General features: G+C 35.0%; 2 protein-coding genes across 4 annotated transcripts in view; both read right to left on the bottom strand.

Annotated features, from left to right (window-relative positions):
* The window catches only part of LOC108080027 (uncharacterized), a 151,201-nt gene that overhangs the window by 109,995 nt on the left and 23,498 nt on the right, over positions 1-17,708 (bottom strand). The gene's annotated exons all lie outside the window — the stretch shown is intronic.
* LOC108079966 (eukaryotic translation initiation factor 4E7) lies at positions 9,606-16,159 on the bottom strand. 2 transcript variants are annotated; one of them, XM_041775069.2, is made up of 2 exons: positions 15,782-16,159; positions 9,606-12,379 (listed from the first exon to the last, which is right to left on the bottom strand). In XM_041775069.2, exons 1-2 carry the CDS (start codon positions 15,785-15,787, stop codon positions 9,989-9,991), a joined length of 2,397 nt encoding a protein of 798 aa, XP_041631003.1. In that variant the 5' UTR covers positions 15,788-16,159; the 3' UTR covers positions 9,606-9,988. The 2 variants fall into 2 exon arrangements, with proteins under 2 accessions (XP_041631003.1, XP_070144203.1); XM_070288102.1 differs by lacking the exon at positions 15,782-16,159 and adding an exon at positions 12,436-12,592.

Here is a 17,708-nt window from a genome sequence, read left to right as displayed (position 1 = left end):
AATAGAAGAAATACCTCAAGTATATTCCAAGGGCATCTCCCGCTTCGTTTTTGCCTTTTTAGCCCGGTTGCCTGGCTACCCACCTTACCTGGCAGGTAGCTTGTTGCCAATTGCATTGCTTTGAATCAATCACAAGCGATTGCCTTGAATCCAAGAGAGCTGAGCTGAGTGGCTGGTCGCCGCCGCCCATCTTGTTCCTCCTCCTCCTCCTCCCACCTGGTGCCACCTGGGGCACCTGTAATCCTCAGTTGGTTAGCTGCCTCCTGAGGATTCTTTGCATTCTGCTTTGCATTTCCTGTGGCCACGTCTGCGGTCAGAGCCACTGTCTCTCCCTCCCACTGTTTGTGTCCTGCATACAAATGTCCTTGCAGCTTGCAGCTGGCGACGCTTCCTTGTTCGCGCAAATAAAATGCAAACAATGCTTGTTTCATTTGCGTAATAAAATATTTATACAGGTATTTAGTTGGCCACGAAGCACCGGCGAAAAATTAAGCAAAATGCCACGAAAAAGAAAAATATATATAAAATATAAAGCAGAAAACGGAAACAGGAAGTGCAAACAGAAAACTGTCGTTGTCGTTGTAGCTGTCTCTGCCTTTGCGGGGGTTGCAGTTGGCCAAATTGAAGCCAGGTTTGCCTTTAATGAGTCCCCAACAAAAGTCCTACTCCAAAAAAAAAATATATATTGTATAAAGGACTCGGCAAACGGAGAACAAAAAACGTCTAGACGTCATTTCTCAGTGGGGTTGCGCCTCGCGTCCTTTTCTCTGTTTCTCCCAGAACCTCGTGAACATGTCAGATAAATCTGCTCGCGTATTTTTCGCAGCGATTTGCCATAGCTCATACCGAGAGATAGATGGAGAAACAAAGAGAATCTGAGAAAATTTGGGGAGAAAGAGAAGCGGTGTGGAGAAACAGAGAGAGAAAGCCAGAGAAATTGCCTTCATTTATCATGCGGTGGGGCAGCTAAAAGGATACCCTGTAAAACCAGAGAAGCCTGAGAGTATGCTCTGTTAATGAGGGGAAATTGTGTCCTTAAACCTTGAATGAAAATTTAGTTACAATTGAATTACAATTTTAATTTAATAAAATTTTAGTTTATTAATTTTTTGTGTAATTAAATTTTAATTAATTTACATTTTATTAATAAAATTTTTAATAATTAAATTTTTATTTATTAAATTTGTATTAATTAAATTTTTATTAATTCATTTATTTATTAATTTTAATAAATTAAACTTTAATTCATTTAATTTTCATTAATTACATTTTTATTAATTAAATTTTTATTAATTAAATTTTTATTAATTCAATTTTTATTGATTCAATTTTTATTTATTACATTTTAATTTAATTAAATGTTTATTAATTCAATTTTTATTAATTAAAATTTTTATTAATTAAATTTTTACTCATTAAATTATTAATAAAAACCTTTATAATTTTCTTTTTTTTTTCCTTTTTAATATATTTTTCCCACTTTTCATCACTAAATAAATCTTTTAAAACTAAAAAAAATATATATCTTAAAATTTATAGACCTTAAAGATCATCACCCAGTCGAAAGTCCTGCAAGTCCTTTGGCAAAAGACAATTGGCAGCTGACACTCTGCGGTTGATTGGCTGCGGCTGACCACAGAAACTTGTGCAAACTGGTACCCTGGACAACAACGGAACTTGTGTGTAACACATATTTGCTATTATTTACCATTAGTTATTTGCGGTGGCCAACTGGGAGGGTGTCGGGACAACAAAAAAAATATATATATGTGTTTATAGAGGAGCCTCAAAAGAATCCACCCCAAAACCACCACAAAAAAAAAAAAAATCAATCGTAATCAATTGTATTAAAGGTAATATTTATATTAAATATAATCCCGGGGAATTCAATTTCAGCAAATATTATTTATGGTAAATCGTTTAAATTCCACATCAATTAACTTGATTTTATTTTTAACCATACATGTATATGTATTTATGTATAAAAAAACATACATCTGACTGACACACTTAAATGCCAGTTGAGACTTTAATTTAATAGCAAGTGATCCTTATTTAAATGTTAATGTCAGCGTTGATGGTTGATTTTGTATTTCAATTTGAATAATTAATTAAACAAAAAATTAAACTGGGTACAACGAAAACAACGGACGCCATCTGGCGGCTAAAAAAGGGAGCTATTGCCTAAAAAAACTGTTCCCAGTCCGAAATTCAGCGTAAAAGTATGCTAGGTTTTTGGCACTTTCGCTTGTTTGCTAATTAGTTTTATACCAAAGATATTTCTGATTGGCTTAAAAAGCAAAAAGTAAAGAAAATTCATTTTTTAAATAAAAAAAATAGATAAATATATTAAAAACAATGGTCTGGCTATGTAATGATTTATATTTGGTGTTGAATTAATATGCAATAGACGAAAGTCTTAAAACATAGTATAATTTTAAGCTGAACTTAGATTGTAACAGTTTCTTTGCATTTTAGACAGAAAGCGTCCAATAAGACCTCAAAAATACTCATTCTAACGACCGTTTTGCGTTTAATAATTAATTATTTAAAATATTTCATATAAGTAGTATTTAAGTTAAGGAAAAATCAGTTAACTTTAAAACGAAGACGTTTTAGGAAGTCATAGAACCTTGACTTGTATAAATATATTAAAATATTAGATATTAATATATAAATATTAAATTTAAAGCCATAATGGTACATATTTTCCTTGAATTAATAAAGTTATTACAAAGCCTCATTCTTGTTAGTTATTTATTAAACAAAAATTTCAAAAAACATTTAAATTAAATCCAAGTTAAATAGTATTTTTTTGTGAGTGTAAGTAAATAAATTCCAAAATTTCCAAGACCTTAGTTCAATTGTACTTGATCAATTTCCGTTTGCCAGGCAAAACATTTCAAAGGCATTTTTGGGCATGGCTTTTCTTCTCCGTTTTCTCTCCCGTTTTCGTTTTCACAATTAACTTTTTTTCTCTTCTATGAATTTTCCCGCTTTTCCCCCTTATTAAGTTGAGCTGCTCACGTTGCGGTTGCAACTCCGCCGACGTGCTTTATCGCACTCAGACGCTAATTAATCTGCAACGCCTGCTCATTGCATTGTTGCGGCACGGCGGCTGCGGCATCTTCGTGACCTGGCTTTAACCCCTTAAAGCCGGCGGATCCCGTACCGTTTTTGACACGAAACAAACGGAAATTCTTCAACCAAAAGTGGGGGTTTTTTTGTTGTATTTTTTTTTTTTAGCTTACATCACTTGGGTTTAGAGCCATAATCCCAACTAGCCGTGGCACACAAAAAGCGCATTTTAATGTGCGGTCAACAGTCAGCAATGTCTAAATTCGAAATGTCAGCGTTGTCAACAAAACAACGAACACTGAACACTGACAGCGACAACAACAAGGCAACAAAAAACATCAACAGATAGAGAAATAAAGCAAAAAAAAAAAAAAATCACACACACAACACAACAGCATCTGTTGTTGACAACAATTAGAGTTGTACTGAAAATAATACATAATAATAATTACGAGAGAAGCTCTCAACTACATTTGGGCATTTTCTGACAGCTCCTCAAACCAAATCAGAAGCTGAATCGAAATCTGAAACCGAGAAGGAAGCCTTGGCCCCTGGACCCCGTGGGTAGTCAAGTCCAGAAATGGATTTAGAGATGCTAGAGATGGATTTGGAGTTGAAGTTGGGGGTCAAGAAGGCTTTGTTTAGCATGAGTAGGCCTAAATATCTCTCTGCGTAAATCATCATGGGATAATATATATACCTTTACCTATACTTTGCACTTATATTTACGTATATATATGTATGTATATTTATTCTTTCTGGCAAAATCGTGACTTGGGGAAAAATAGTAGCTAGTGGACCTTGACCCACAACAAATGTGAGCCATGGTTTCTAGAGGGTTTAGCTGCTAAATGGATTCCATGAGTTGGCGAATTCCTTTAGATAATTACAATTAATATTCACTGAATAAATAATAATAATTATGGAAGGCTTTAAATAAGCCCAGTCTGGAAGAAATCTGGCGGACATAAAGGGTCTATTATAATTTATTTGAATTAAAATCAGTATATTCTATAACTAAATCTATTATAATATATATTGTATATATTAAATATTTTTAAAATATATATTAAATATATTTTAATCATTTATTTTAGTATATATTCATATTTTATATTTTTTTATCTTAATTTTGAAACGTTTTCTTGAACTTAAAAATTTCTAAAACATAAATTCACATAAAAAATGTATATTATTATTTATTAAAGACTTAATTAATTTAAAATATAATTTTAAAAATTTATTTTTATATTCTGTTATACTTAAAAAGCTAAACAAGGCTTAAAACTTCTTTGACTTAATTTATTTAAGTGTTTTTTCAGATAGTTTTCCTTGAATTTAAAAATTTCGAGAGCTTAAAATGACATACTAAATGCATAAATAAAATATAATTACATTTAATTTAATTTTAAATAATTTATTTTATATCCTATAATACTTAAATAGCTTAACAAGGCTTAATACTTTTTTAAATTTATTTTTAATTAATTAAATAAATAAATTTAGTTAAGTTTTCCTTAAACTTAATAATTTCCAGAACTTATAGTCACCTAATAAATGTTAAAAATAAAATGTAATTAAATTTAATTTAATTTTAAATAAATTTTAAAATTAACAAAGCTTTAAATATCTTTACCTTATTTTGTAAAGCTTCTCCTAGTTTCCAGACCCATAAATCCCTATACATTTGTGTAAATAAAACATAATTTAACCCAGGAAACATATCCACTTTATCCCTAACCAGTATCAAAAAGTCAAGTCAACTTTAACCCGGAACACATAAATATATATAAAAACAACTGAAAAGTTATGCCAAAATGTTAAAGCTTGAAAAACAACAAAGAAAAGCAGAGTAAACCCGAAAAATTGTCAACGCGAATTACTGGCACATTTTCTACAAAGAGACAGAGGGGCCCGTTCGCTCTAAGGATACCGGATGGGAGGATGAGAGAAATGTGAGGGATGTGAGGGAGGACTCATGGGTTAGGAGAAGCTATGGGCTATGGGAAACTGGTAACTGGAAACCGGGTACACTGGGTACTGGGTACTGGCAACTGGCAACTGAAAACTGAAAACTGATAGTAATTGCAGGCAGCATGCACAATTGCAGCTCGCTGGCAGCTTACGAGGAGCGAGACGCGTAATAAATCCATAATCCGAGGCGACAATTTGAATCATTGCGCTGTAAATGCGTTGCGCTTTTCCCAGGGGGCCACAGGATCAGGACCAGGACCAGGAGCAGGGCGGGGTGTTGGTTAAATCCTGGGTAAAATGGGTAAAGTGCAGCAGTGGGTTTTTCCAGGGGGGTCACAGCTGCAGGCGCAGTCGAGCGGCAAAGACAAGGCAAGACAAGACAGTTGCTGGAGCTCTCTTCTGGCTCTTCGCCTCCTTCTTGTCCTTGCTGGCCTTTGTTTTATTGCATTTCACTTTGTCTGGCTTTGGCTGAAGCTGGGACTGAAGCTGGGCGCTTTCCACCCCCCTCGGAAAATTGCATTTTATGTGTGTGTGTGTGTGTGTGTGTTTGTCTTAGCAGTTAAAATAATCATAATAAAAACAAAATCCAAGCGCACAAATGCTTCTTGTTCCTGCTCCTTGCTCCACGAAAATCCCCAAGAAGAAATGTCAACATTTGCCAGCCAAGTGCACTTGCACTCTGTGGACTCCAGGGAACCCTAAGGATGAGGAGAAGACTGTCTACCGGGACTTGTCTGTCGGCTTAGTTTTCAGTTATCTTGATCACAGCTAAACAATCGATTCAATTTGAACTTAATGAAGTTTCTGGCCAAAGCTAAAGGAGTGATTGACTTAACTGAATGAGGACTTGGGTCAGCAGAGTTCGAGGTAAATATTATAAAAAGTGGCAAATATTAAAGTATATTATTTAACATTTTCTAATAAAATATTAAAACAAATTTTCAATTTTCAAAATTCAAACATATATATTTCTTCATAAAACATTCTTAAAATTTAATAAAAAAAAATTTACTTTAGGCTTAGCCTCTAATTATAGTTTTTCTTTAATCATTATTAAGCCTAAATATACCCCGAAGTGCTGATTTCATATTTTTAAAACAGATATAAAGCAGAAATTCGTATTGCTGAATGCAGATCACATAGCTGGCATATTTTTGTGATACAAAATGACATTTGTTTGGCTTTCGGCTGGAGAAGATTTCTGTGTGGATTTCTGTGTGTGGCAAACACACTAATGATGTGCCTTGGAACATAATCCAATATGCACTCTTCCCCCCTCTCTCTCTCTCTTTGGCATTTGCATATCCAATGGCACCCGTGTGCCTCGTCCGGTGCCTGTGACTGGCCTAGCTGGGGCCGCATTTAATTAATGCAGCTACGAATTTGTTGCAACAATTTGGCAACTGGCAAACATACACACACACACACCAAGAGGAGGAGGAGGCTCTGCCTCCCAGATTGACATATCGTGCGAGCCACTGGCCATTGAACCCATCCGATCCGATCCCCCAGACCGACCAAAGGTAATCACACCGACGACATGACTTATTCAGGACCCAGGCCAGTACGAGGACACAGGCATAGAGTCCGGGCTGGGGCATTAGCCGTAGCCGTAGTCCTGGTCGTAGCCATATAATTAGCCCCAATTCGGGGCAGGAGTTTGGGTATTTCCCCTTGACATGGCACTCGGCTTTGGTCCGTATCCGGAACATACTCGTCTATGTCCCATGTCCAATGTCCTGCCTTGTCCTAACGGCAATTGACAGCTGCTGGGTAAACGGGAGGACACATCCCCCCTCGATCCCCCCTTGTCTTTATAGTTTATGGATTATGGATTGGGTATAGGCACTCTAGACGTAGTCGTTGTCCTTGGCTAAGGCAGGGTTTTGACATCTTTTTAGTCCAGGATATTTATGCAGAAGCAATTACGGGGAAAAAGAAGCTAATGTGGGGTTCAGAAAATCGATTGAACTGTGGGGTTAGCTAAGTTTACACAAGTTAATTGTTTTAGAAAATATATATATATTATTTTGACTTTATTTATATATAAAAAAAGAGATAACTAAGCTTGGAAAAATATATATATTTTTGATTTTAAATAAAAATTTAATTTATATTTTATGTTTTATCTTAAAGCTTTTCGAAGTTAGCCAACAAGTTAAAGGCTTTGAAAACAAGCAGCTCCTTTTTGGCAGAGATCCCTTTTGTATCTCCTGGATTTTTCTGGCTTCTCCAAGCCCAAAGTCAAGCCGCAGCCGCAGACTATTTTGCATACGCAAATAAAAGTAAATAAATTGAAATTCGTCAGCCACCGGAGGTAGCCTGTGTGTATCCCTGTGCATACAACACGCATGTAAATCGACGCTTTACAACACAAATGCCACCTGTGGGGCGCCCCAAAAAACCCCTCCCCCTCTCGAATCAGCCCAAGTCTCAACCCTGTCTGGGGGGTAGTTGGCAGCTTAAAGGTAAATTTGCTTTTCTACATTTTTTTAGGTTTTTTTTTTGGGGGGTCCAGGATCGGAGAGGGTCGATGAGCTAAGTAAAAAAGATCAAATTAACTGCAAAGGCTATAAATAAATATAAAACATAAATATATAAAATAAAAAAAAAATAAAATATATTAAAAAAACTGAAATAAATATTAAAAAAATAATAATAAAATATAAAAATAATAATAAAATATAAAAATAAATAAAATATAAAAATAAATAAAATAAAATATATAAATAAATGAAATAACATATATAAATAAATGAAATAAATATATAAATAAATATAAACAAATAAATAAATATCTAAAATAAATATATACATATGTCTAAATGGTTAAAAAAAATTATATAACATTTTTTAAAATAATTTTTTTAATAAAATAATATTAATATTTATAAAATTGAATAATCGGAGATTATAAGCTAAATCAAGTGACTAAAATCAACCTGCAAAGGCTTTAAATAAATATATCAATATATTTTTTAGTTAAATAAAATAATATTAAAATTTATAAAATTAAATAACTTACTCTTGGTTTTATTAACAAAATATATTAACTTGTTTTATAATTTTTAAGGCTTTCTTTCTATTGAAGGATAACCCAAAGTCGGCTTATTTCATGCAGTTTTCTCTCTCCTTCTTTTCCACACAACATGTCTGTCGTTTGGGGAGTAGTCTTTTCTTTTTTTGCACATTTTTTTTTTTTTTTTTTTTTTTTGGCAATTGTTATACGTGAAATGTGAAATGTTCTTCCCCTACCTCCCTTTTTCACTACTCTGCATATTTACAGATTTTTTTTTCGTTTCGTTTTATTGCCAATTCCATTGTTAAACATCGAGCTCATCCACACAAAGCCACCTTTAGCTGCTCGACTCTCTCTACCCACCTGGCAGCAGCTATATTTCTCCAACTAATGAGTCCAGCAGAACAACTAGCGGTGGCCATAAAAATGGTTAAAGTGTTTAATCAATGGTAGACTCTCCCCAAATATTGCCTGAAATTGAGGGCCATAAATCAGAGGCGGAAAATATGTCGACGAGGAGAGCAAGAACCAAGGACCAAGGACCATCTGGGCCTTGACCTTATAGCGGGGTCAACACAGAAGAGTTTCCTTTTTTTTTTCAGGGTGAAATTATGTTACACAAATAGGTAAGTTGCCTCTGGGGGCAGCCAGCTGGTTGGCTTTGGACACACATTAAGCACATAAAAAACCAATCGAATGGAAGTAAAGTGGGGGGGCAGCTTCAACTTCAGCTTTTTTTTTTTCCCCAAAAATAGTCACAATAAAATGCCAACTGCCAATAAACGTCAATAAATCAAACAATTGAACACGGCCAAGTTTTGCAATGGCAAACGCCAAATAAGTCCAAAGCTCCGACATCCAATGTTCAGCGTCCCAAGTCTGTTGTCCTTGTACCCTGTCCAAAGTCCATCCTGTTAACCCCCCGAAAAAAACCACAGAAAGATGCTTCTGAAGCAGAGAGAGAAGGCCAGGACAAGGAGGAATGACAGTCATTGGAAAATGGGAAAGAAAAAGGGTCTTCCCTGGGTCCTCCTAAACTAGATTTGACACCAAAAGGAGTGGCTGGAAAAATTTAGAAAATAAGACCCCGACATTACACAACTTGTTGAAAAGTATTTCCAACACTTTAAAGATTTACTATATAATCAAATATTATAATACATTTAATTTTTTTGTTCCAAAACTTCCCGAAAAAAAAATCCCAAATAATTCCCTTTACAATTCCCAATAAAAACCCAATTAAAAAAAATAAGACCCTGAAATTCATATACTTATTATTAATTATTAAATACCTTAATATAAAATACCCTCTTATTAAATAACTTATTAAATATATTAAAAGCCTTTCCCAAAATAAAAAATCCCAAATAATTCCCATTATAATTGATTTAACCCAATAAAAACCCATTAATTAACTTATTATTTATTATTAAAAAATGTATTATTAAATAACTTATTAAAAATATTGAAAAAATGCCCAAAAAAAAGTCCCAAATAATTCCCATTACAATTCCCAATAAAAACCCAAATAAAATAAAAAGAAAATCCCATTATTTTCGAATAGCTTAGCAAACATTTGAATATATATATATTCTTTGGGTTCCCAGGAACAACGTTAAAATTTATATGAAAGTAAGGCGGCTTGACTCGGGATTTTGGATGCTTGATTGATTCCCTCGTTTTTGGGATCGTGGTCTAATATGATTGTCGAATATGTGTAGTATGCTTCCAGACTCGATGTTCGACTAACTGTGTTTGTTTGTGTGTTTTTTTGTGTGTGTTCTTTTGCCTGTGTGCGAGAACGAGTGCGGGTGTGTAAAAATACCGAAAGTCTATAATATATACAAGGATCTGCTTTTGGGAGTAGTAGTAGAGTTCGAGTGCTATATATGTAATGTTGTTGTATTATAGCCACGCCTACAGCGTATACACAGCCTTCACAATGGAGCCCTGCTTGGCCATGGTGTCTATGTGAAGAAAATAGGACAGGGTGTAGTCAGTGGAGAGACGCATACAGTCGCGCAGCATTTGACCAATTTCCCAGGTGGCTGTCTCGTTCTTGCCATCCGATGTCCAAATGGATATCTTGTTGGACTTGGAACGTATGTTGACCACAGCACCGCAAATGTCATCGGCATAGTCCGAGGTCTCACCGATCAGGCAGAGCATTGTGTCCAGCCAAAAGTTGTCCAAATCATGCTTGTTGTTCTTGTTAATGGAGATGACCCACCGGCCGCCATTCTTATTGGCCTCATCCTCCCACATGGGACGAATGCCACGCTTGAAAATGCTATAATCACTGCCGGTCTTTAGCTCTGATGGTGGCTTGATGTGCGACCAGAGGCTCCAGAAATTCTCCACGGTATCAAAGCTGGCCACCTTGTTCTGCAAATCCTCCCAGGACTTGGTGCGATCGCTCTCTAGGTACCATAGGGTCCACAGGCTGTTTAGTGGATGATGGGGCACTTTTGGGTCGTCGTTTGACTCGTTGGATTCATTGAGACTCGGCTCGCTTTCGGTCTCCATGTCGCCCTGCTTTGGTTTAAGGAGATCGAGTTCTTGGGAAGAGGTTTCTTTGGGTTCATGGGGTGACTTGTCGGGCTGGGAAGGAGCGGGGATCTGTGATGACATTGTATCGGGAATGGTCTCGTCCTGATTCACATTCAGGCTTTCGGGTTGTTCTGGCTTCTTCAGGGTCGTTAAGCTTTCGGGTTGTGGTAACTTCTCCTGGTTCAACTTCTGGCTCTCGGGTTGTTGTTGCTTCTCCTGGGTCTTCAGGCTATCGGGTTGTTGTTGCATCTCCTGGGTCTCCAGGCTCTCGGGTTGTGGTACCATCTCCTGGGTCTTTAAACCTTCGGATTGTTGTGTCTTCTCCTGGCTCTTTAGGCTTTCGGATTGTACCTTCTCCTGGTTCACCTTTAAGTCTTCGGTTTGCAGTACCATCTCCTGGCTCTTCTGTATTTCGTCTTCTTGTGCCTTATCCAGATTAATTCTGTCGATATCTTTATTATCCCGTTTCTTTTGCTTCTCAGTGATCGCCTTTACGACTTCGGAAAATGTCTTCTCCTGGTTTTTTAGGCTTTCAGTATGTTTTACTTTCTGATTCTTCTGATTATCAAGACCTTTGTTTTCCGGGTTCTTTGCCTGGTTCTTATTGCTTGAAAGAGTTGTCTTCACCTGGATCTTATTCATTTCGGAAGTTGTCTTCACCTGGATCATATTCATTTCGGAAGTGGTCTTTTCTTGCCCCTTTACCACTTCAGAAAATTTCATCTCGTACTTGTTTATGCTCTCCGGCGCCTTCTCGATTGTCTCAGGCTGCAGCGGCTTCTTTTGTTGCTTCGGTTTTTGCTGCTGTTTCAGGTGCTGCTGTTGCTGAGGTTTCTGCTGCTGCTGTTGCAGCTGCTGCGGCTTTTGTTGCTGAGGTTTCTGTTGCTGAGGTTTCTGCTGCTGCTGTTGCAGCTGTTTCTGCTGCATGGGTTTCTGTTGCTGTTGCTGTAGAGGTTTTTGAAGCTGCTGCTGCGGGTTCTGCTGCTGCTTCTGCTCCATTTCCTGCTGCGGGTTCTGTTGCTGTTGCTTCTGCTTTACCTTCTGCCTTCGATTTAGCTGCTGTTTTTGGTGTTGCTGCTGAGGGTTCTGCTGCTGAGAGTTCTCCTGCTGCGGCTTCTGCAGCTGAGGTTTCTGCTGTTGCTGTTGCAGCTGCTGCTGCTGTTGTTGAGGTTTCTGCTGCGTTTGCTGCTGCTGTTGCTTCTGCTGTTGTGCCTTCTGCTGCTGTGGCTTTTGCTGATCCTGCTCATTCTTCTGCAGCTCCTGCGATGGCTCGATCTTCCTCAGCTTGGCACTTTTTGGATTGCTACTAGACCCACTGGAATCTCTGGACGGGGAGCTACCTGGAACCACATTCTTGTTGATGTTGTTAATCTTCCTGTTTATATAACGGTTCCTTCTCTTCTTGGCCTTGCTCAGAGTGGATGGCACAGGATCTGGCTCCGCCGTAACTGAACTCTCCACTTGAAGCACTTTCTCTAATTTCTCCACTTTAATTTCCTTCTCTAATTTCTCAACTTTAATTTCCTTCTCTAATTTCACCATTTGAATCTCATTCTCCTTCTCTAATTTCTCCAATTTCGACACCGTTAATACATTATCCTTGGCGACATCAGTTGTAGGCATTGCTTTGACGGCTTCTTTAGGCTCCGTGGCGATCTTTGGGTTGCGTCTAAAAAAAATATTCGGATTGGCGAAATTCTTCATTTTGTAGAAATTCGTCGAAAACATTTTCGCACTCGTCTGCTGGCTGGCGTTAATCTGTGAGATTTATTTAATTAAAAATAATAATAATAAATTCATAAAAAAAAACGTACAATAAACTTATGGAATAATATGTTCTATACTCGACCAGAACAGAATTCCAATCTGGGGTTATCTGGTTTTTGTGGTGTTTGTTAGTCGAAAGCAAAATGTAGACTGAATTTCTTAACAAAAATCGAAATGAATAATGACAGATATGGGGTCAAAGCTATAGGGATGTCAGCAAAAAAATCTATATTATATATATTTTGAAGATTTAGAAGAGTTTATAAAAATTATATATTATATATTTAAGATATTTTCTATGTATTTTAAATTTACGAGAAAATACTGGGAGTTCTACTAGAACTTCTATCAGAAAGAGATGCCTTGGCAGCCTTTATTTCTATGGACTTTCTTCTGAAAAAATCTAAAGTTGAAATGAAACTCAGATGCAACTATTCAGTCATTATGTAAGGCTCCTTTATTTTCTAGTTTTTTCTTTCTCTCTCTCCCTGCTAATGAGACAATCACGCGAATTTTCCCCACTCTCCTCTACTCCCTATGCCTTAGATGGACACACCCGGACACGTGAGCTCCTTGGGACGTGAGCTAAATTTTCTGAAAAATTTTCAAGCTAGAAAAGCGTAGGGGCCACGGACAAGTTCCACTCGAACTGCGAACTGACCATAGAAGGGAGACGGAACGTGTGCACAGAAGTTGCCAGCTCGAGGAACAAATATTTACACACCCTTGACGGGGACTTGGACTTGGGACTCGATGAATTGAGTGGGTGCGACACCCAAAACACTTGAGAGAATGATGTGTGAGTGTGTGTGTCTGTGTGTGTGGAGGGTAACACATCACGCATTTCTTATTGGCCTGGAAAAGCGGGAAAGCGCTTAAAACTTATTACGGTGCTTCGATTCGAAACGAAGTAAAAAAAAAAAGGACAAAATACTTGCTATATTTTAGCCACGAACAACTAAATACTCTAAGCCCAAAAAAGTGTGTTAAAAGTAAAGAATATATATATAAAGATATTTTTAAATATTAAAAAAAATTTTAAAAATTCTAAGCCTAAAAAAATGTTTAAAAAAAGATAATAACAATAATAAAAAAAAAAATTGTTGAGATATTTAAAAATATAAAGAAATAATTTTAGGAAATTCTTAGCCCAAAAATATGTTAAAAAAAGGTTATAAAAATAAAAAAAAAAATTGTTAAGATATTTATAAATATAAAGAAATAAATTTGGATAACTCTAAGCCCAAAAATATGTTAAAAAAGGTATTAAAAATAAAATAAAAAGTTAAGTATAAAGAAATAATTTTAAAAAATTCTTATCTAAATATAATCAAACTATAAATTATTCTTTATAATTAAGAAAAGGAAATTACAGGTCTTAAAAAAGTTTCAAGGTTTATTTAAGGATATTTTTCAACACTCTGCCATCAGGCAAACTTTAACTAATGGCCACATTTCTCTATTTCTTTTTATATTTGTTTTGTTTGCTCGTGTCGCAGGATGTTATTGAGAGTCGGCAGGAGCAAAAAGCAAAGCAAAAGAGCAAACTTTCATTTGGCTTTGGCTGTCATAAGTTTAAATAGGGGGGCAAATGAATGGTAAATATCGAAAAATCCTATATGGCGCAGGAATCGAAATAGAAATCAAAAAAAGCAGCGTGGGTTAAATATTTGAGAGCGAACTCGACCGTGGTCGGTCCACTTGGCCTTTGACAGGCTCTTTGGCTCTTTGGTTTCTTGGCTTTTTGGTTCTTTATGGGGAATCCTTTTTGGGCTCTCCCTCTCCTAATGGTAAATCTGTGTCTCGGCAGATCCACATTGGATCCTTGGGCGCCGCCCACACACTTAACACTGAACGCTTAATGTAATGGTGGAGGTGGAGAAGAAATGCCAAGACATTGCACTGCAGATTTGCCTTTTAAAAGGCGCTCAGGGATCTTGGAAGGATGCTGCTGCTCCCCTACTGTTACTCTTACTCCTCCTCCTCTTCCTGCTATCCCTTAACCAAGCTTTTCCCCATTTTCCCTTTACAAATGCGCTTTTAACTTAAACGACAGCCAGGAGGAGGGGAAAAGGAGAAAGGCAAAGCCAAAACTGAAACAAAAACAGTACAAGGAAGGCCAAGGCGACAGAGGGAGAAAATAGGAATAACTTTACAGTATTTAAGAATAAAAGAAAAAATATATACAATTTATAAAAGACACGGGGTTTCTTTATAAATTTTATATATATTTTAAAATAAAATTATTAATTTTTTATAAAATAAAATATATATAAAATATATAAAAGGGTTTCCTTTTCAAAATTTATAAATATTTTATTTTATAAAAATTTATTTCCATAAAATATTATTAATATTTTCTTATATATAAACTTAGTGATACAAAAATTACTTAAAAATAACACAAAACAATAAGTAAAAAATTAAAAATCTTTAGTTTTTAGGTAAGAAAATCATTTTAAAAAAATTTTTTTGGTTTTAATTAAAAGAAATAAATAATACATTTTAATAAATAAAATCAAATAAAAATTATTATTAAAAATAAATTAATTAATTAAGAAAATGAACTAAAGAAACAAAATTCTAAGATATAATATTTACAACAAAAAATATGACTAAAAAATTCACAAAATTTTTCTCCAAGTTCAGGCAATCCTTTTCCACTGCGCTCTCTCTCTCTCTTTCCCTCCCTCTGTTCTTGGCTAAGAAAAACGCATTGCAATTTTTTATTTCGCCCAGTTACCCTCCCCCCGCCCCCAGCTAGCCCAATTTGATGTAAATATTGTATTAGTCGGAAGGGCCAAAAGTGTTGAGTAAATTTATTGGCGGCACATAAATCGAGGGGGGCTCTCTCTCAATGGGTTGTCATCCATTGAAAAATGAAGCACTTTGAAGGTAAATATATATACTTGTATATTATATAGTACTATATATACCCTATAAATCGTGAGACATTCATTCATTCATTCGTTTGCCTTTTCTTTACTTCCTGTGACCCGTGACCTGTCGCTTTGCCCCCGAAAAACTGATGAAAATGCAAAAATGTTGTTGCTTTGCCAGGCATTTCCCTACTTCCTTCCTCCCTTTTGCAGCTGCTATGCCAATTTTAATTAACAAAAAACATGGCCAGCTCCCTGTTGCATTGTGTGTTTTGTTTCGCCAATGTTTTGTTTTGTTTTGTTTCGCTTTTGTTTTGTTTTTTAGTTTGAACTCGGCCCCTGTATCCTTGTAGTTTGGTTTTGAACAAGATGGCTAACAAATATGGCAAATGGGAAAAATGGGGTCAAAAGGGGAGGGAGAGATCCGCTCAATTTCAATGGGCATACTTTCGGGGATTCCCTGAAATTACCTACATTTCTATCAAAGAATATCTGGCTTACAATATAAACTCACCTCCATTGCTGGTTAACAACACTTTCTTCTTTTTTCGTTCCCTTGATTTAAATTTTGAGAAAAATGTTTAGCTTGTTTTGAAAATAAGAATTTGCCGAATAATTTGCACACTGATTTGAAGTTTATCGTTTGAAATGAAAACTTGTTATTGCAAATACAAAAAAGAAACTCAAACGATCTACAATACAGATATATTTATGCAGATGTTATATATACAAAGTGATATATAGACGAGCGTGATTTCGTGATACAGAGCGACAGACTTTCCTTTCTTCTTTTTGGCGAAAAATAGTAATTTTATTAGGGCCGGCAAAAACAATATAAAAGTTTGGATTTTTTTTTTATTTTTTTAGGTGCAAATATGAAGGGAGCTCAATGTCGTCTGAAAAACGAAATAGCTGTGACGATCAATTCAGGGGTTACTAGTGCTCCGATCTGAATAATATGTATTTTATATAAAAAAATATTTAAATAAAGAAAATAAATAAAATCAATAAAATAAATAAAACAAATAAAATAATTAAAATAATTTAAAAAAATGAAATCAATAAAATAAATTAAAAAAAAAATAAAATCAATAAAATAAATAAAAAAAAATAAAATCAATAAAATAAATAAAATCAATAAAATAAATAAAATTGATAAAATAAATAAAATAAAATAATTAAAATAATTAAAAATAATTAAAAATAAATAAAATCAATTAAATAAATAAAATATATAAAATAAATAAAATATATAAAATAAATAAAATCAATAAAATATATAAAATAAATAAAATCAATAAAATGAATAAAATAAATACGAAAAATACAAAAAATATAAATAAATTTAATAAAAATAATATAATAAAATTAATTTAATTAATTCAACTATAAATAAATGTAACTAAAAATTAATGGTAATATCTAAAGTCTACTCCTTGCCTCACTTCTTTTAAGGATGCATTGCCTGGGTCTTAAAAGCTAACTGCATTTGGTGACATTTGTGTGACGCGGCGCCATTGTCGCTGGCTGTCGTTTCCGTTTCCGCTTCCGCTGGCTAGCTGCTATGCTCGTCCTGCCTCTGTTTTATCCTTTGTTTGCCACTCATCGTCGTTGCTATTCAAATATTTTCCTTAATCCCAGCTCCCCCCCTCAACCCCTCTGCTGGTTGCCGCCGGATTAGCGTTAAAACATTTAATTAAAAAATGAAAAACCAACCGGCTGCCTCGCATAATTTGCATGCCAACAGCAACACTGTTTGGCCATGTTTGCTCATATCATTAAATCGCCATTTGGCCAAATAATAATGAATATTTTTATTTTACGTCAAAAAAAAAACAAGAATGTTTTATTTTCTATACATTTTTTTTTAAACCATATTTGTTTCATGTTTGCATTCGTTTTCACATTTTTGTTGCAGCTTTTGTTGTTTTAAATGTTTTTCCTACTCTGGCTGCCTTTGTGCAATGCAATTAATTAGAAGTGGATAAATGGCCGAACACGCAAATTAAATTAAATTCTATGTGCAATTTAAAAGCCAACGAAGAGGGCCAGAGCTCTCTCGAAGCTCGAGTGCAAACAAGGGAATTATGAAAATGTATATAAAACCAAAGGCTAAAGCTGAAACTTTAACTTTGAAGCTACGAAACTGAAGAGCAGAATTATCAATTAAAATTAGTAAATCAAGAAAAATATTTATAGAATTTTTAGCAGCAAAAAATTCATAACAAATTTTAGAAATAAATAAGAAACTAAGCAGAAATATACAAAAATTCAAGAAATAAATGAAAAACTAAGCAAAAACACATCATAAAAAATATTTTACAAAATATATAGAAGCTTGGGGCGGGGTCAAAGGGCGTGGCATCACATCCAAGCCTTCCAGCTGTTTTTGGCCAACTAAAGCAACAGCCACAACTGCCAACATTTGCTTTTGCAACACG

Source organism: Drosophila kikkawai, chromosome X, assembly GCF_030179895.1.
Source record: "Drosophila kikkawai strain 14028-0561.14 chromosome X, DkikHiC1v2, whole genome shotgun sequence".
NCBI lineage: Eukaryota > Metazoa > Arthropoda > Insecta > Diptera > Drosophilidae > Drosophila > Drosophila kikkawai.
This window is presented reverse-complemented; position numbering and strand designations above follow the sequence as displayed.